General features: G+C 44.2%; 2 protein-coding genes across 4 annotated transcripts; both read left to right on the top strand.

Moving 5' to 3' along the window:
- Positions 1-289: 289 nt before the first annotated feature.
- On the top strand, positions 290-5,272 carry LOC147191721 (bone morphogenetic protein 10-like). The gene is made up of 2 exons (XM_086135639.1): positions 290-1,780; positions 2,981-5,272. The coding sequence occupies exons 1-2, from the start codon at positions 1,450-1,452 to the stop codon at positions 3,919-3,921; spliced, it is 1,272 nt and encodes a 423-aa protein (XP_085991765.1). The 5' UTR covers positions 290-1,449; the 3' UTR covers positions 3,922-5,272.
- Positions 5,273-6,450: 1,178 nt separating this feature from the next.
- Positions 6,451-13,310, top strand: smad4a (SMAD family member 4a). 3 transcript variants are annotated; one of them, XM_086135638.1, is made up of 12 exons: positions 6,451-6,624; positions 7,409-7,756; positions 7,824-7,998; positions 8,544-8,573; positions 8,660-8,863; positions 8,939-9,046; positions 9,340-9,390; positions 9,474-9,657; positions 10,036-10,204; positions 10,282-10,420; positions 10,626-10,897; positions 11,932-13,310. In XM_086135638.1, the coding sequence occupies exons 2-11, from the start codon at positions 7,517-7,519 to the stop codon at positions 10,835-10,837; spliced, it is 1,512 nt and encodes a 503-aa protein (XP_085991764.1). In that variant the 5' UTR covers positions 6,451-6,624; positions 7,409-7,516; the 3' UTR covers positions 10,838-10,897; positions 11,932-13,310. The 3 variants fall into 3 exon arrangements, with proteins under 3 accessions (XP_085991764.1, XP_085991762.1, XP_085991763.1); XM_086135636.1 differs by having other exon boundaries at positions 8,660-9,046; XM_086135637.1 differs by having other exon boundaries at positions 8,660-9,046; positions 10,626-13,310.
- The last annotated feature ends 385 nt before the right edge of the window (positions 13,311-13,695 follow it).

Genomic DNA, 13,695 nt, shown 5'->3' with positions numbered 1-13,695 from the left:
ATTGAGCTCATTGAATTAATTTGCCTTGAATTAAGCTGACGAACTGCAGCAGCCTTCCCGAATCCTCTCAGGGTATTAAAATAGCGCAGCAGCAATCTTTATCGTACAATAAAATGTAAGATAGTGGAGCTCAGTGTATGTTAGCGAAAATCCCCCTGGCGCGCTTTTCTTGTTTGCCTAACAATGACTTATTATTCTTGCTCTTTGGTTCTCCTAAAGCGGGGGGGGGGGGGGGCTTATAGGACAAACAAACCCTCGAGTCATTAATCTCCAAATATGAGGATGACTTATTTTGCGAGGAGACAAAGCGAATACTATTGTGAGCGGCAATATTTTCCTTGGGGGAGTTTAATGACTTTGCGACTAAAGGCATCTACAATTGTGGTGATTCAGCAATGACTCAGCGGCAGATTATGGCGGAATTGTCATTGGCAAAGCTCCTCACAGTTAAAAAAAAAACGGAAGATATTACGGACCATATTTTACAGTTTTTTGTTTTTTTTACTGGTGCCGCATAAAGGCCTGCAAAATCAACATAATCTAATGAGCTCCAATACTAGAAGTACATCCAAAAAAATCTTATTAAAAAGTGAATAATGAAGGTTCGCGACGGAGTTGCGTTCCTACAGCGCCAATGTTGATGGAACCTGAATTCGTCCGCAGGTTGCAACACGCTTGAGTCCGCCACTAACCTATCTTCGTGCGAAAAGCCTAAAACTTGAAATGCATTATGTTGAACTACCGTGCGCTCTAGTCGGTCTTAAAGCTTCGCTAGGTCAGAATTAAATTCATAATTACAGTCAATACAGTCCATTTAAATATTTTTTTAAAAAATGTCGGCCATGAATTACGACAGGAAGTAATTCATTAACGGGATGTGTGTTCTTCTGTTTAGAATTACAGAGAATAGAAGAAGTACAAGTAACCCGTTTGGCACCCTTTCATGCACCAGTAATGATAACCTGGAACCCGATAACATGAGAAGCTGTCCCAGAAGGGGTTAAAAAATATGAACTAAAACCTCAGAGGTTTCAAAGAAAGTAAATGCTCAAGTTAAGAGGAGATACCCGAAATACCTGCTTAAGTACAGTTTTTCCCTTACACTTTGTAGTATATAGTTTTGGAGAGCTTTGCCGGAATGCGCATTCAACGTCATTGTAAGGAGGGTCAAAACGAGAAGGTAAGAGGTGGTAGGCGAGAGTTCCGCGCAGGGGGGTGGGTTGGAGTGTTTTAGAGGAGGGCCTGAGCAGGACCCTGATGACATCTCCAAACATGTCAGCAGCACACATTGGACAACACAGCCCTGCCCTCAGAAGCAAAGCACGCCATCGACAAGGGCAAAGCTGTTGTCGCTTGGCCTCCACGACCAACCCATTGTACGTCGACCCCCCGGTTGAGTCCTTCCACTCACATCTTGTCATCCGCTACTTTTTGGGATAACCTTACACCATGACCCTCCAGACCGTGATCCGCTTCTCGAGTGTCTTTCTCGTCACGCTGACCGCCTTGATCTCGAGCAGTCCCGTCAGGCCACCCGAGAGTCGTCCCCGGAGGCCCTCTGTGGTTCGGCACTCGCGTGACAATACGCCGCATGACGCGCAAGACTTTCTCAGCCACTTTCTGTCTACGCTGAACCTGACGGGGGAGATGCAACTGGAGCAGAGGCCCCTGGCTTCACCGAAGGACCCACCAGAGTACATGCTGGAACTCTTTGAGCAATTTGCCAATCACCAGACGACCGTGCCTTCCGCCAACATTGCCCGCAGTTTCAATAACGAAGGTACACACTCATCGAAAAGATTATAGTACTGTCCAATGTGCTTTTTAGAATGGAGGTTAATGTTTAAGTACCTCCAGATAAGACTCGAATAATGTCCCTCACAAGATCTATTTATTTGGTTCTGGAGGGTTGTCTTTAATCTGTTCCAAAGATAAGGTATATGTGTCCAAGATTTAAAAGTCAATAGTTAAGGGTACAAAAGTAGAACCTTCAAGGGCAACGTTCCATGTAGTCGTTGGGACCCTTTCTCTGATATTGTCGATCATGAATTAAGTGATCGCTCAAACGATGGTTGGCCACGTTTACTTCATACTTGACATTTAACGGTTCGCCGAACTCTTAGAAATAGAAGCCGGAGGAGTTGAAGTCCCCCGGTCTTACCGTTTCCCCACAATGCTACTCACTGTCATTTAGGGCTTACGTTTACAAGATGTAAGATTCAAGAGTGAAGGGTCCAAGAGCTGTTCCTTAGAGGGTAAGACCCTATTTTCAAATCTCTAGATTGTCGCTTTGAGGATACCACCCAATTAAAAAATGTCACAACTCTCTTACTATGAGGCCCATTAATGGTTTATGTCAATCTAAATGAATGTACTCCATTAAGTTGTCTTATGTATGAAATGTGCAGGATAAATAAAGATGCCTTGCCTTGCAGTGCCTTGCTATTAAGGGTTAGAGTTCCAGTTTGCTTGGGGTGTTACCCTGTTTTTTCCAAAACCGGGGTATGCCCGTCCCCGAGTTGTAAAACTCAAGAGTATCAAGCAGTTGCTTTGTGCCTAACACCCCATTGACAGGTCGCCAAAGGTTTTGTCTGGTATCCTCGATTATTGCTTTATCGCATTCCAATGGAGGAGTCATTGTACTCCTAAGGGCACATTGAACCCTAGACCTGGGAATTCCAGGTCCAGGAAGTAAAAACCCTGCCACAGTTTGGCTTTAGCCACAGGTGCAGCTCGTTGACCTGCCGGTTGATTAGAAGCACCTGTGGCGAAAGCCAAACTGTGGCAGGGTTTTTACTTCCTGGATCTGGATTTCCCAGGTCTAGGGTTCAATGTGCCCCGAGGAGTACAATGACTCGTCTAATTTATCTTTGCCAAAGATAGGATTATGTTCCCGAGTTGTACAAGTCAAGGATCAAGGGTGTAACTTTAAAACCCTAAAGTGGACACTACATTCAAAGATACTTGTTGATATTTTCAGATTCTTCCCCTTTCGGAGTGACCGCCAGGGGAGTAAGGACACACCCCTTGTTCTTCAACATCTCAGTGCCCCACCACGAGTACATCACCAGAGCCGAGCTTCGCCTTTTCACCCTCGTCCACAGAGCCCAAAGACCCTTTGCCGGCCTTGAGTGCAAGGTGACCATTTACAAAGTGCACAATGGCGTAGTTTGGACCAAGGAGGTCGGGAACGAGGTGAGAAGGCGGGATCAAGAGGAGTCTAAAGACCTGGAGGAGCTAGTGACAAAGCACATCCACGCCAAAGATAAAAGCTGGGTTTCCTTGGACCTGACTCATGCGGTTGCGCTCTGGCGGAAGTACGGCGGAGTGACGCACAAGCTGGAGGTCCACGTCGCCATCTTAGGTCCCGAGGAGGAGGTCACGTGGGGCGAAGGTGAGGTTTTTGTTGACATCGAGCGAAACCTGGAGGGGAACCACAACGCGGTGATGATCGTTTTCTCCGACGAGCCCAACAAACGCGATAACGCGCGTGAGAAGGACCGTCCCGAAAACACGGAGCAGATTCTGTTCCGGCCGTTTGTTAGCCACAACGGGGATGAGCGCAAGCTTATCTACGAAACCCCTGCTCGGGTCCGCCGCGACGTCAAAACCTGCAGGAGAACTCCGCTCTTTGTGGATTTTAAAGACATTGGCTGGAATGCATGGGTCCTCCGGCCGGAGGGCTATGAGGCCTACATGTGCAACGGAGTGTGCGCCCCGCCCATGACCCCGGAGGTCTTGCCCACCAAACATGCCATCGTGCAATCACTGCTCAGTGTTAAGAGTCCGGAGAGGGCATCGCGTGCCTGCTGTGTACCCACTAAGCTGGAGCCCATTTCGCTCCTTTATTTTGATAACGGGGTGGTCACCTTCAACCACAAGTACGAGGGCATGGTAGTAGCAGAGTGTGGCTGTAGATAGTGACGCACACGCATAGCGACACGCTCACGCAGAGGTAGAGACTGTGCACCGATGGATTGTAGCCTGTGCTTGTTGTATCCACACATCGTCACACTTTAACAATGACACCGCGCGGTGTAAAAATATTGTATAAATGCAAATAATTTAAAGTTATGTCAATGTTGTGATGTGCAGTATGTCGCTTTGTTTGTTGTATGCCACGACCATAATGTTGTTTAAACCAGTGATTCCCGAGTGCCGTGAGAGATTATTAGGTAACTATCCAATATTGACCTGTTGTAATTGTCATATGCTTGTGCAGGAGTTTTTTTGCCTAACTCAAACTATCCTCAAAATGAGGATAGTTCGAGCGTGTTTTTTTTTTTTCTCTCCCTCTCCCTCCCCTGTGGTTTCTTCCGATTTTCGAGGTTGAGTGAACGCTGGCGCGTCTGGCTGCCGCTGCTCAACCCGTTCTGTTTTATTGTTTTTGTTCCTGATTGTAAAGTGTCCTTGGGTGTCTTGAAAGGCGCTTATAAATAAAATGTATTATTATTATTATTATGTCCGCGATCATAACATTTATTTTTTTTCATCATTGGCTGGCGTCAGGCCAACATTTGGTTGATTACAATTTTTTTTCCCCACAAATTGATAGGATTGTTCAGTCCTTATGTGGGTTTGTTACTTGTATATTGTTGAAAATGACTAAATAGATAGCGGAAGGTACAGAATTCCACGTGTATCAACATTTTGGGACATTATTTTTATGTGCCTTGGCCCAGTAAAGTTTGGGAAACATTGGTTTAGATTTGATTTCATATCATCATCCAAATAGTTTTTTGTAACCCCTTGGTCCACAAGCCTTGGTACACTTCATTAGGTATGCCTGAACAATCATAATGACAAGAATGGCACCGAACCCCCCCCCCGCAACACGCGAGATTCCAAGAAACCTAGGTTGGCCATAATTCCGAAAGTATGTTTGATTCAATTGCTTTTGGACTATTTTACAGATGGAACTGGGGCCTTAGTCAAGCATGAGGGAAGTATGAACAGTTCCAATTTGTGGTCACAGTGTGAGCACAAAACCTTTCGCGCTTCTGCTAGAGAGGAAAAAAAAAAGTGTGAGGAAAAAGCCTACTAGAACATTTGGAATTTGCTTGCAGCCCATCAGAGGCACTTTAAATGGTGGCGGGTGTGAGTTTGAATGTAATTGGTTAATTCAGAACGAAGCCACATCCCCGGTTACAACTATAAAAATGTTTTCACTTTTGATCGCTTTCAACCACAATGTCATGAGGTCAAAATGGCATTTTAATTGTCCTTCATCTGTTGATTTCCATTTTCATACCTGTGCAATTATATGCCTGGAAAAATAAACACATACTGTGAATAGATTTGATAGAATTTATCTATTGATTGCCGCTTGCCTGACAACCTTAATCCCTCTCATCCCCTCTTGCATCACATGCCTGGCGGGCCTCTCTGCCCGCTGCCATGCCACCGCGATAACGAGGTGTCAGAGCCTGGAGTCTTGTGGGCCGTCACTCAGGCCGGGACGCCGCTCCAAGTGGCAACGTTTGTGAGAGGGTGGTGTCAGATTCCTGGTCCCCAACGCCAGCGTTCTTTCGGCGACCCCGCCATCGGGTTGACCTCGGAGCCCTTCCGCTTACTTTTTCTTACTCGGCCTCGCATGCCACCCCAACCTTATCGAGGCCCCCAGCAACCGTACAAATGGAAAAAAAATATGTGGCACATCATCACTTAACTGGAGCTGTTAACAGTCGGAAGTAGATAACAACAATGGTGGAATAACACCGTGGAAACTATCAAGGATCAGCGCTCTACTTCCAGTGGGCCAAGTGGATGTCAACTATATTTGATTTCAGTCCAAATATCGCCCTGATTTATTTATGAATTTTTTAAAAATGTTTAAAACGTGATAACAATGTTGACGGTGGTGGAAGCGTAGTCTTTTTTTTTTTTCAGTGATCACCAGAGCGGAAGGACAGTACATCTTTTTTTATTGACAGAATATTCATTTTTCCATCCCAATAATATTTCTTTGTCAATCTAAACATGGATGAGAACAAAACAAAAAGAAATGTGAAGAATCTGATATTCCAGTTCAATTCCATAGCTACATAAATGGGGGAAAAATATTGACGGACTTTATATAAACAAAATAAAGATTACATACTAACATAACATATCCAAATTGTCAGGAGACTCCAAATAAACAACTTAGAGTATACTGTATGTCAAAAATTTCTTTGTTAGATACAAATTTAAGAAACTTAATGTAAAAACATCAATCCCCCAAAAATTCTAACATGGAGTAAAGAGAAAAAAAATTGGCTTTGTGAATATGAAATTTCCCAAACAAAATGAGACCGACAATAGTGCACATTTCTGTATCTTTGTATACAAAACAAGTGATAATATTTTTACCCTCAATCTCGAAAGTGAGATATCTGTCGATGTAAAGTAGATCTTTGACGCAGGGACAATCGTGACGTATCTGAGCGGGCGAGTGGGGGTTTGTTTATTTTCGTGGCTGCTACCTTTCTAGCGGCTGCTACCTACCTAGCTCCGGCTAGCTTCGCATACAGTTCCTAATTGTCGCCATTTACACTTGGGCGACGGAAAAATAAACACCTTGGGGACACTCAAAACAACCGCCACGAAGTAACCGGGCCACTACGGACCATCACTTAACGCAAGGTTGGTGAGTTTGAGGTTGAGCTTTTCGACAAGCGACAACCGACGTGCACGCTAAGCGCTACTCTACGGCGCCCCTTATCAGAATATTGAAAAGAACGACCTGTTTGTACACTTTTTGTTTGCGACTGAGCTATGTTTATTGACGCTCAGGCTGCAAGTTGAGCATTTAGTTTTTATTTGGCTTGGGTTTACTGCACAACTGACGCGTTTATACAAATTAAGACGGGCCTGAGATAAGCAACCGAGGGGATGGCTTTAGTGGCTTCAACGCTACCCCACGAGCTTATTTAAATGTCTAGTTTGTCTACATGGAACAATTTAAGATAAACCCTTTAATTATATAAAACAAGACTACGAATCGTTACATATACACCGTCTTACTGCAATTGAATTGTTGGCGCCCTTAAGTGGTACGCGCAACGGAAACTTAATTAGGTACACCGCCACTCGTGCAAGAGCTGTTTAAAAGTTGCCAGAAAGCTGTTCACGTATGTATATTCTTCCAATTATACTCTAAGTTTTATGGCAAGTCATACGCCAGGAGAAGAGGGTCAGAAAAGTCATTGTAGTTAATGGCCAAAAATAAAGTTCCGTATTGATTGATTGTGCCACAGAGGAAATTATGACAGTAGTCTGTTTATTCTTGGAGATGTGATTTGCAATGCCTTCATAATATAGTGGACAGTCTTTGCCCTAATTGAGGAATAATTAATAGACCCTAACTGTGTTCTTTCTCATCCAGCGTATGACAGAATTACGTCTAAATAATTTGCCGTTGTCTCAGCTTTTCCAGACCTACTTTGTATTGACTGGAACACCTCACTGGCGACCAAAAAAAAAAAAAAAACAACAACGAGCGAGCCTCTCCGGAGGCTGAAACCGAAGGAGCAGGATGTCCATTGCCAACACTCCCACAAGCAACGACGCCTGCCTCAGCATTGTGCACAGCCTGATGTGCCACAGACAAGGCGGTGAGAGCGAGAGCTTCGCCAAGCGAGCCATCGAGAGCCTGGTCAAGAAGCTGAAGGAGAAGAAGGACGAGCTAGACTCCCTCATCACGGCCATCACGACCAACGGAGCGCATCCCAGCAAGTGTGTGACCATACAGCGCACTTTGGACGGCCGCCTTCAGGTCAGTATCTGAGCGAATAAACGGTCCTTATTATGCTGCAATTGGAAGACAAATGTTTTTGTCTTAGGTCGCAGGACGTAAAGGTTTCCCCCATGTGGTTTACGCTCGACTGTGGCGGTGGCCCGATCTGCACAAGAACGAGTTAAAACACGTCAAATACTGCCAGTATGCCTTTGACCTCAAGTGCGACAACGTTTGTGTCAATCCGTACCACTATGAGAGAGTGGTCTCGCCAGGCATTGGTAGGTTTACACACCAAAACCTAAAATTCATCCTCAATTATTCGATGCAATAAAGCGCAACTGTACAGGCGATGATTTAAGTCATAACGTAACACTCAACTGTGTGTAACTGTAAAATGATGTTTAAAAACAATGAAAGACTGTAGAGAAATTGATTTCTCAACTGACCTGATGCATTTTAGAGGGATATGTTTGCGAAAAGTCCAGGTTAGTTCAAATGTGGGTCTGACCGATACTGATTTTTTTTGAGGCAGTTGCCAATCCGACGATTAATGCTAAAAAAGAAATTTACGATAACAGAACTTATTTTTGGTCATTTACGTTTTCATAAAATGTGGCTGTTTTGGAATGCTTAATATTTAACTTACCTGAATGAAATAAAAGGAAAAAAATTGAATTTTTAGGGTGAGGAGTTCTATTGTAATGTGTTAACGTGTAAAAAAAAAACATGAAAAGAGCAGTTCTTGGCCAATAGATCTAGTCCAAATTCCCTCAGCTTTTTCTATCAAACATGGAGTCAGGCCATTTTCTTTATTTCTTCGCAGACCTATCAGGACTGACACTTACAAGCACAGGTGAGTTATTTGACATGTTCCTTTGTTGTCATGATGTCAATACTGTATAGGCAATCTTCAGTGCGCTCGTTGTTTATGCTCACCAGGTCCACTCATGGTAAAAGACGAGTACGACTACGACAACCAACAATCTCACCCCGGCGTCGACAGCCACCTGCAGACCGTTCAGCACCCTCCGTCCAGGCCGGGCCCGCCGGACACTTTCGGCAGCCCCGCCCTACTCACGCCGCCGGAAGGCAGCGGCTCGGCTTTGACCTCCGCATTCTCTGCCATCAGTGCGGGACCCTCAAGTGAGGCCCGAATGCTCTCGGCGATTCAACTGCTAAGATTGTCTCAAGTGAGTGTGGCAACTTTTGCATTTACAGATCCCACCTCCAACTGGAGCAGGAACAGCGGCTTCACGCCGGCTGTGCCGCCGCATCAAAATGGCCACTTACAGCACCACACGCCCATGCCTCACACAGGACATTACTGTACGTACATATGCGGACGCGTTCCCTGTTTTTTCTGTTTATTTTGCTCTGCATATTTTAAAGTACAAAAGCCATAAATGAGTGATTTGAACAAGAGTTTGAAAAGTGGAATATAAAGTGTGCTGTAATTCTTCATCCTTTGTATTTTTAATGGAAGAATGTTCGAGACTTTTTATTCTTTATTCAGCCACCTGGGAAAAAAAGCACATGTTCTTTAAAAAAAAAAGTATATGAACAAGTAGAATTAGCACATAAATTACTCCACTGTTTTGCTTTCGATATGATTCCCGCAGGGTCTGTTAGCAATGAAATAGCATTCCAGCCACCGATATCCAATCACCCAGGTGAGTTTTCCTGTCACACACGTCGCTCTCGTAACACCTGAGATATCGTCAACTGATTTCAGCTGCTTGCTGGTTTGTGGCAGCTCCGGAGTACTGGTGCTCCATCGCGTACTTTGAAATGGACATCCAGGTCGGCGAGACATTCAAGGTGCCCTCCACGTGCCCGATAGTGACAGTGGACGGTTACGTGGACCCATCCGGAGGCGACCGCTTCTGCCTGGGCCAGCTCAGCAATGTCCACCGGACGGAAAACATCGAGAGAGCCAGGTATTGGACCACATCCACGGGGTTTTTAAAAAGAGACAAAGGGTCTTCATAAAAAGTCTTTGACAGCCTTCTCACTTCCTTTTTATGACTTGGCCCCACACCTCACCTGACCTTTTTGAGGCCCCTGGCAACTATACAAATAATACATGCCACATCATCACTTCAGTGTTGCTGTTAACAGCCGGAAGCAGATAACAGCAATGGTGAAATTTAACTCCTCTCAGTCGGCTAAGTGTGTCAGGTGGATGTCAACTGTGATTATTTATCCAATACACCTGCAAATTAATGTTCTTGCCACTTTGGAGACCCAACTATGTATATAAACGATTCGAAAAGTGGCCATTCCATCATGACGCCTTCTTTTCCTTTGCTTCTCAGGCTCCACATTGGCAAAGGCGTGCAGCTGGAGTGCAAAGGCGAAGGAGACGTTTGGGTGCGCTGCTTGAGCGACCACGCCGTTTTTGTACAGAGCTACTACCTTGACCGAGAGGCCGGGCGCGCCCCTGGGGACGCCGTGCACAAGATCTATCCCAGCGCTTACATCAAGGTGAAACGAGAGCTCCCTCCTACTCCGAGGTCCACTCATGTTCTCTCTCTCAACCTGCTGGTATTTGTCCCCGCCAGGTGTTTGACCTGCGTCAGTGCCATAGGCAGATGCAGCAGCAGGCCGCTACGGCCCAAGCGGCGGCCGCGGCCCAGGCGGCGGCGGTGGCCGGTAATATACCAGGCCCAGGTTCCGTGGGCGGCATCGCGCCCGCCATCAGTGAGTGGATTACTTCCTGGATCATTCCCCCGTCAAATGTCTCATTCCCGCACCAAATTTCCATTCACATACATCACCACGAGGTAGTCCTCAAGGCTCTGTGATTGGTCCCCCGTCTCTTCACTGGATAGCAGTTCATATTATCGTATTATCTCGTCTCGCCCCCAGTTTATTCATGCTTCGCACCCTTGTTCTACCGCATCAGGTTTGTCGGCGGCGGCGGGCATCGGCGTGGACGACCTGCGTCGGCTTTGCATCCTGCGCATGAGCTTTGTCAAGGGCTGGGGGCCGGACTACCCTCGGCAAAGCATCAAGGAGACGCCCTGCTGGATCGAGATCCACCTCCACCGCGCTCTGCAGCTGCTGGATGAGGTGCTGCACACCATGCCCATCGCGGACCCTCAGCCTCTCGACTAATGACGTCGTCGGAAGACTTGGAAGGCTGCAGCCGCGCCGGGTCGGGCAGTTGAAGTAGAAGTGAGGACACACGTGGTCGCCAGTTTAGTGTTGTGGCAGTGGAGTGCTGCGTTACACAGGAGACACGCCGCTATGCGTACTGACAAATTGGGATTTTTTAACAGAGCACTTAGTAATGATTGGAAGAACGCATCCGTTCTGATACGAGAAGTGCACGTGCATCTCAACAACTTAGAATATTGTGCATTTAGTTGTGTAGTTGCGTTCGAAAAGTGAATGATTCACATTATGGCTGCAACTACTATTATTTTTTTGTCAATCGATGAATTGGATTGAAAAACATTTTCATTTAAATAATCACTTTAATTTAAAAAAAGGGCAGTATTTTAAATTGACAGTCAAGGAAATTCACAAACATGAATATGATTCAGTTCCTGGTTTGGTCCATAGCGGGTCAGAAAACTTCAATTTTTTTCCCTCAAATTAAAAGCAGATATGCAGTTTGCAAATGTCTTTATTTTTTTTAAAATCAGTGATTCACGTAAACTTTTTAAATGATTTTTTTGCGCGGATTCCGAATCTGCCCTTTTTTTCCTCTTGCACATCAGGATTTCATCATGACAATATACAACAATACAGTGTGAAATGTAGTAATATATTTAGTTATATTTATAAATTAAGGGTTAAGGCTCAGAAACGGATGGATTTTTTTTCCCCTGACACATCATAGCTATAAATTAAAACGCATGGTAAAATCCATATTGTGCAAACTTTTACAGGTCAAACTTCAACAAACAAAAAAGGAAAATAGGAGGAGTGAAGTATCGGACTACCAAATCTATCTATTAGTGTCATGCAAAATTTTAAAGGCGGTCAATTTTGGATTTTCTCTAGCTGTATAAACTACAGTATGTCAAATTCTAAAAAAACTCATTTTTTTCAATTACATGATGAATTACGCTACATTATTTGATTACATTTCACTCTTAGAATTGAACAACCGAAATATGTTTTTCCACCATATTCCACGTAATCGAGATGCCCCTTGTACATCCAGCATTTGATTCCCAAATGGCGCCCCGTTTCCTCTGCAGGTGTTTGATTTGCGGTCTTCTCCCCCTACCAACACCACACCATGAACATTTAATCCGACTGCTTAGCTTCAGCTGGAGTCCGCTGCTGCTGCTGTTCCAGTCCTTCACTGGCTCTCTCCAGACACATATGAATTCATGTAAGTGGAGTTTTACTCCCCCCCTTTTTAAAATATTTTTTAAAACTTAACTCTAAAAGTCACATGACAACATTCTTGGGGGTGGTCACACGTGTAATGTCATTTTGAGAATCGCCTTTTAAATGAGTAGCCCTTAGCACTTTAATTCCTAGAATTTAAGATCCTCGGTTTATGACAGCTCCGACGCGTGACTTTTTAATATTACGAATGGCACGCAATGAACTACTGCAGTGGAACACCAACTGACTGGCTGTGTTGCACTATCAGGCTAATCTCCAGATTTAAACCCTACAGAGCATGCGTGCGATCTGCTCATGAGGCGACTGAAGGGAGTAATCGGGGCAGACATTTTCAAAGTTGGAAACCCACCATAGCAATTAAAAGGGCTTTGTAGAAACTAAACTTTTTAAAAAAAAATTTTGGTGGGGGCGAGACAATATTTTTCCCCCTCCCATGATGCAGTTATGAGGTTATGATTGCTTTAACGATTTCACTGGGCGGCCTAAAAAAATTGTGACAGAAATCACGCTTACGTAGCCCCTCACTGTTTCTTTTTTTGGATTGTTTTATATTTATGTCCCAGAAGTATTTTTCTTAAAAAATATTGTAAACATGACTTTACTACTGTCCTTGTGATAGAGCACCTTTCCGACTCGGGGTTATGGCGTCACCATAGGGTAAAAAAATTTTTGCTGCAGTTAGGACTCCCTTTCTCTTGCCACTCCTCAGTCTTCTCTCGGTTAAAATGTGTCTCATCGCAGTAAATACAGGTGGTCCTCGGAGTTGCAGAATCTGATTTTGTGCAGAAATGTTGCCAAAATATTGTCAATCACGAACATATGGTGATACAGCCTGTAATGCCGTAATGAAAGCAAATATTTGTATGGGAAAAACACATTGAGCGGACTCGGTCGACCTGTTTCTTGCCACTTGTAATTTATAAAATCAATGCCATCCCGAAGAGAACTGTGAGAGAAGGTACAAGCCATATCGAAGCCAAAAATTCATTTTCGGTGTTATGCTGAACCTTACTTACCAAAATGGATTTTTATTGCTTTTGGATTTTTTGCTTCGCACTCGATAAAGGTATCCAAAAGGGACAGCGACTGCAGTATTTTCTACTCCTTTTTGCTACACACTCTGGGGCGGCTTATGCTTTGCATCTCAACTATGTCGTGAATTTGAATGATATTCGTGTTAATATGTCTGAAAATGGTTGAATAAAATTCATGGGCTAAAACAGCATTGCATTAAGGTGGCGTTTTGTACACACAAGAGGCGCGCTTTGGACAAGAAAACGTTTATTACCGCAAAGACAAAGTCACAAAATTGAAGGGTGTGTGCGTGTGTGAACAAAAACACTAAGCTAGCCTGAGCTGAGATCTGAAATATTCAGAAAAAAACAAACTACATGTGTCTTTTTAATAGTTTCTATATTCAGCAATACGACACACTAAATCAACGTCTTTATAAATATAAAAGTCCCCCGATCATCCTTGTTTTTATGCAAAATACAACAATACAAATCACCCAACACGCTTGCCAAGTTGAAAAGATAATATGAGGGAGAAAAAAAACAACACACCAAAAGAAAGACATGAAAATTGTGTGGATATATTAGCTACTA

The sequence above is a fragment of the Hippocampus guttulatus genome, chromosome 17 (assembly GCF_054856545.1).
Source record: "Hippocampus guttulatus isolate MCC_2025c chromosome 17, RoL_Hgut_1.0, whole genome shotgun sequence".
Classification (NCBI taxonomy): Eukaryota; Metazoa; Chordata; class Actinopteri; order Syngnathiformes; family Syngnathidae; genus Hippocampus; species Hippocampus guttulatus.
The sequence above is the reverse complement of the archived record's forward strand: the minus strand, read 5'-3'. Positions and strand labels throughout refer to the sequence as shown.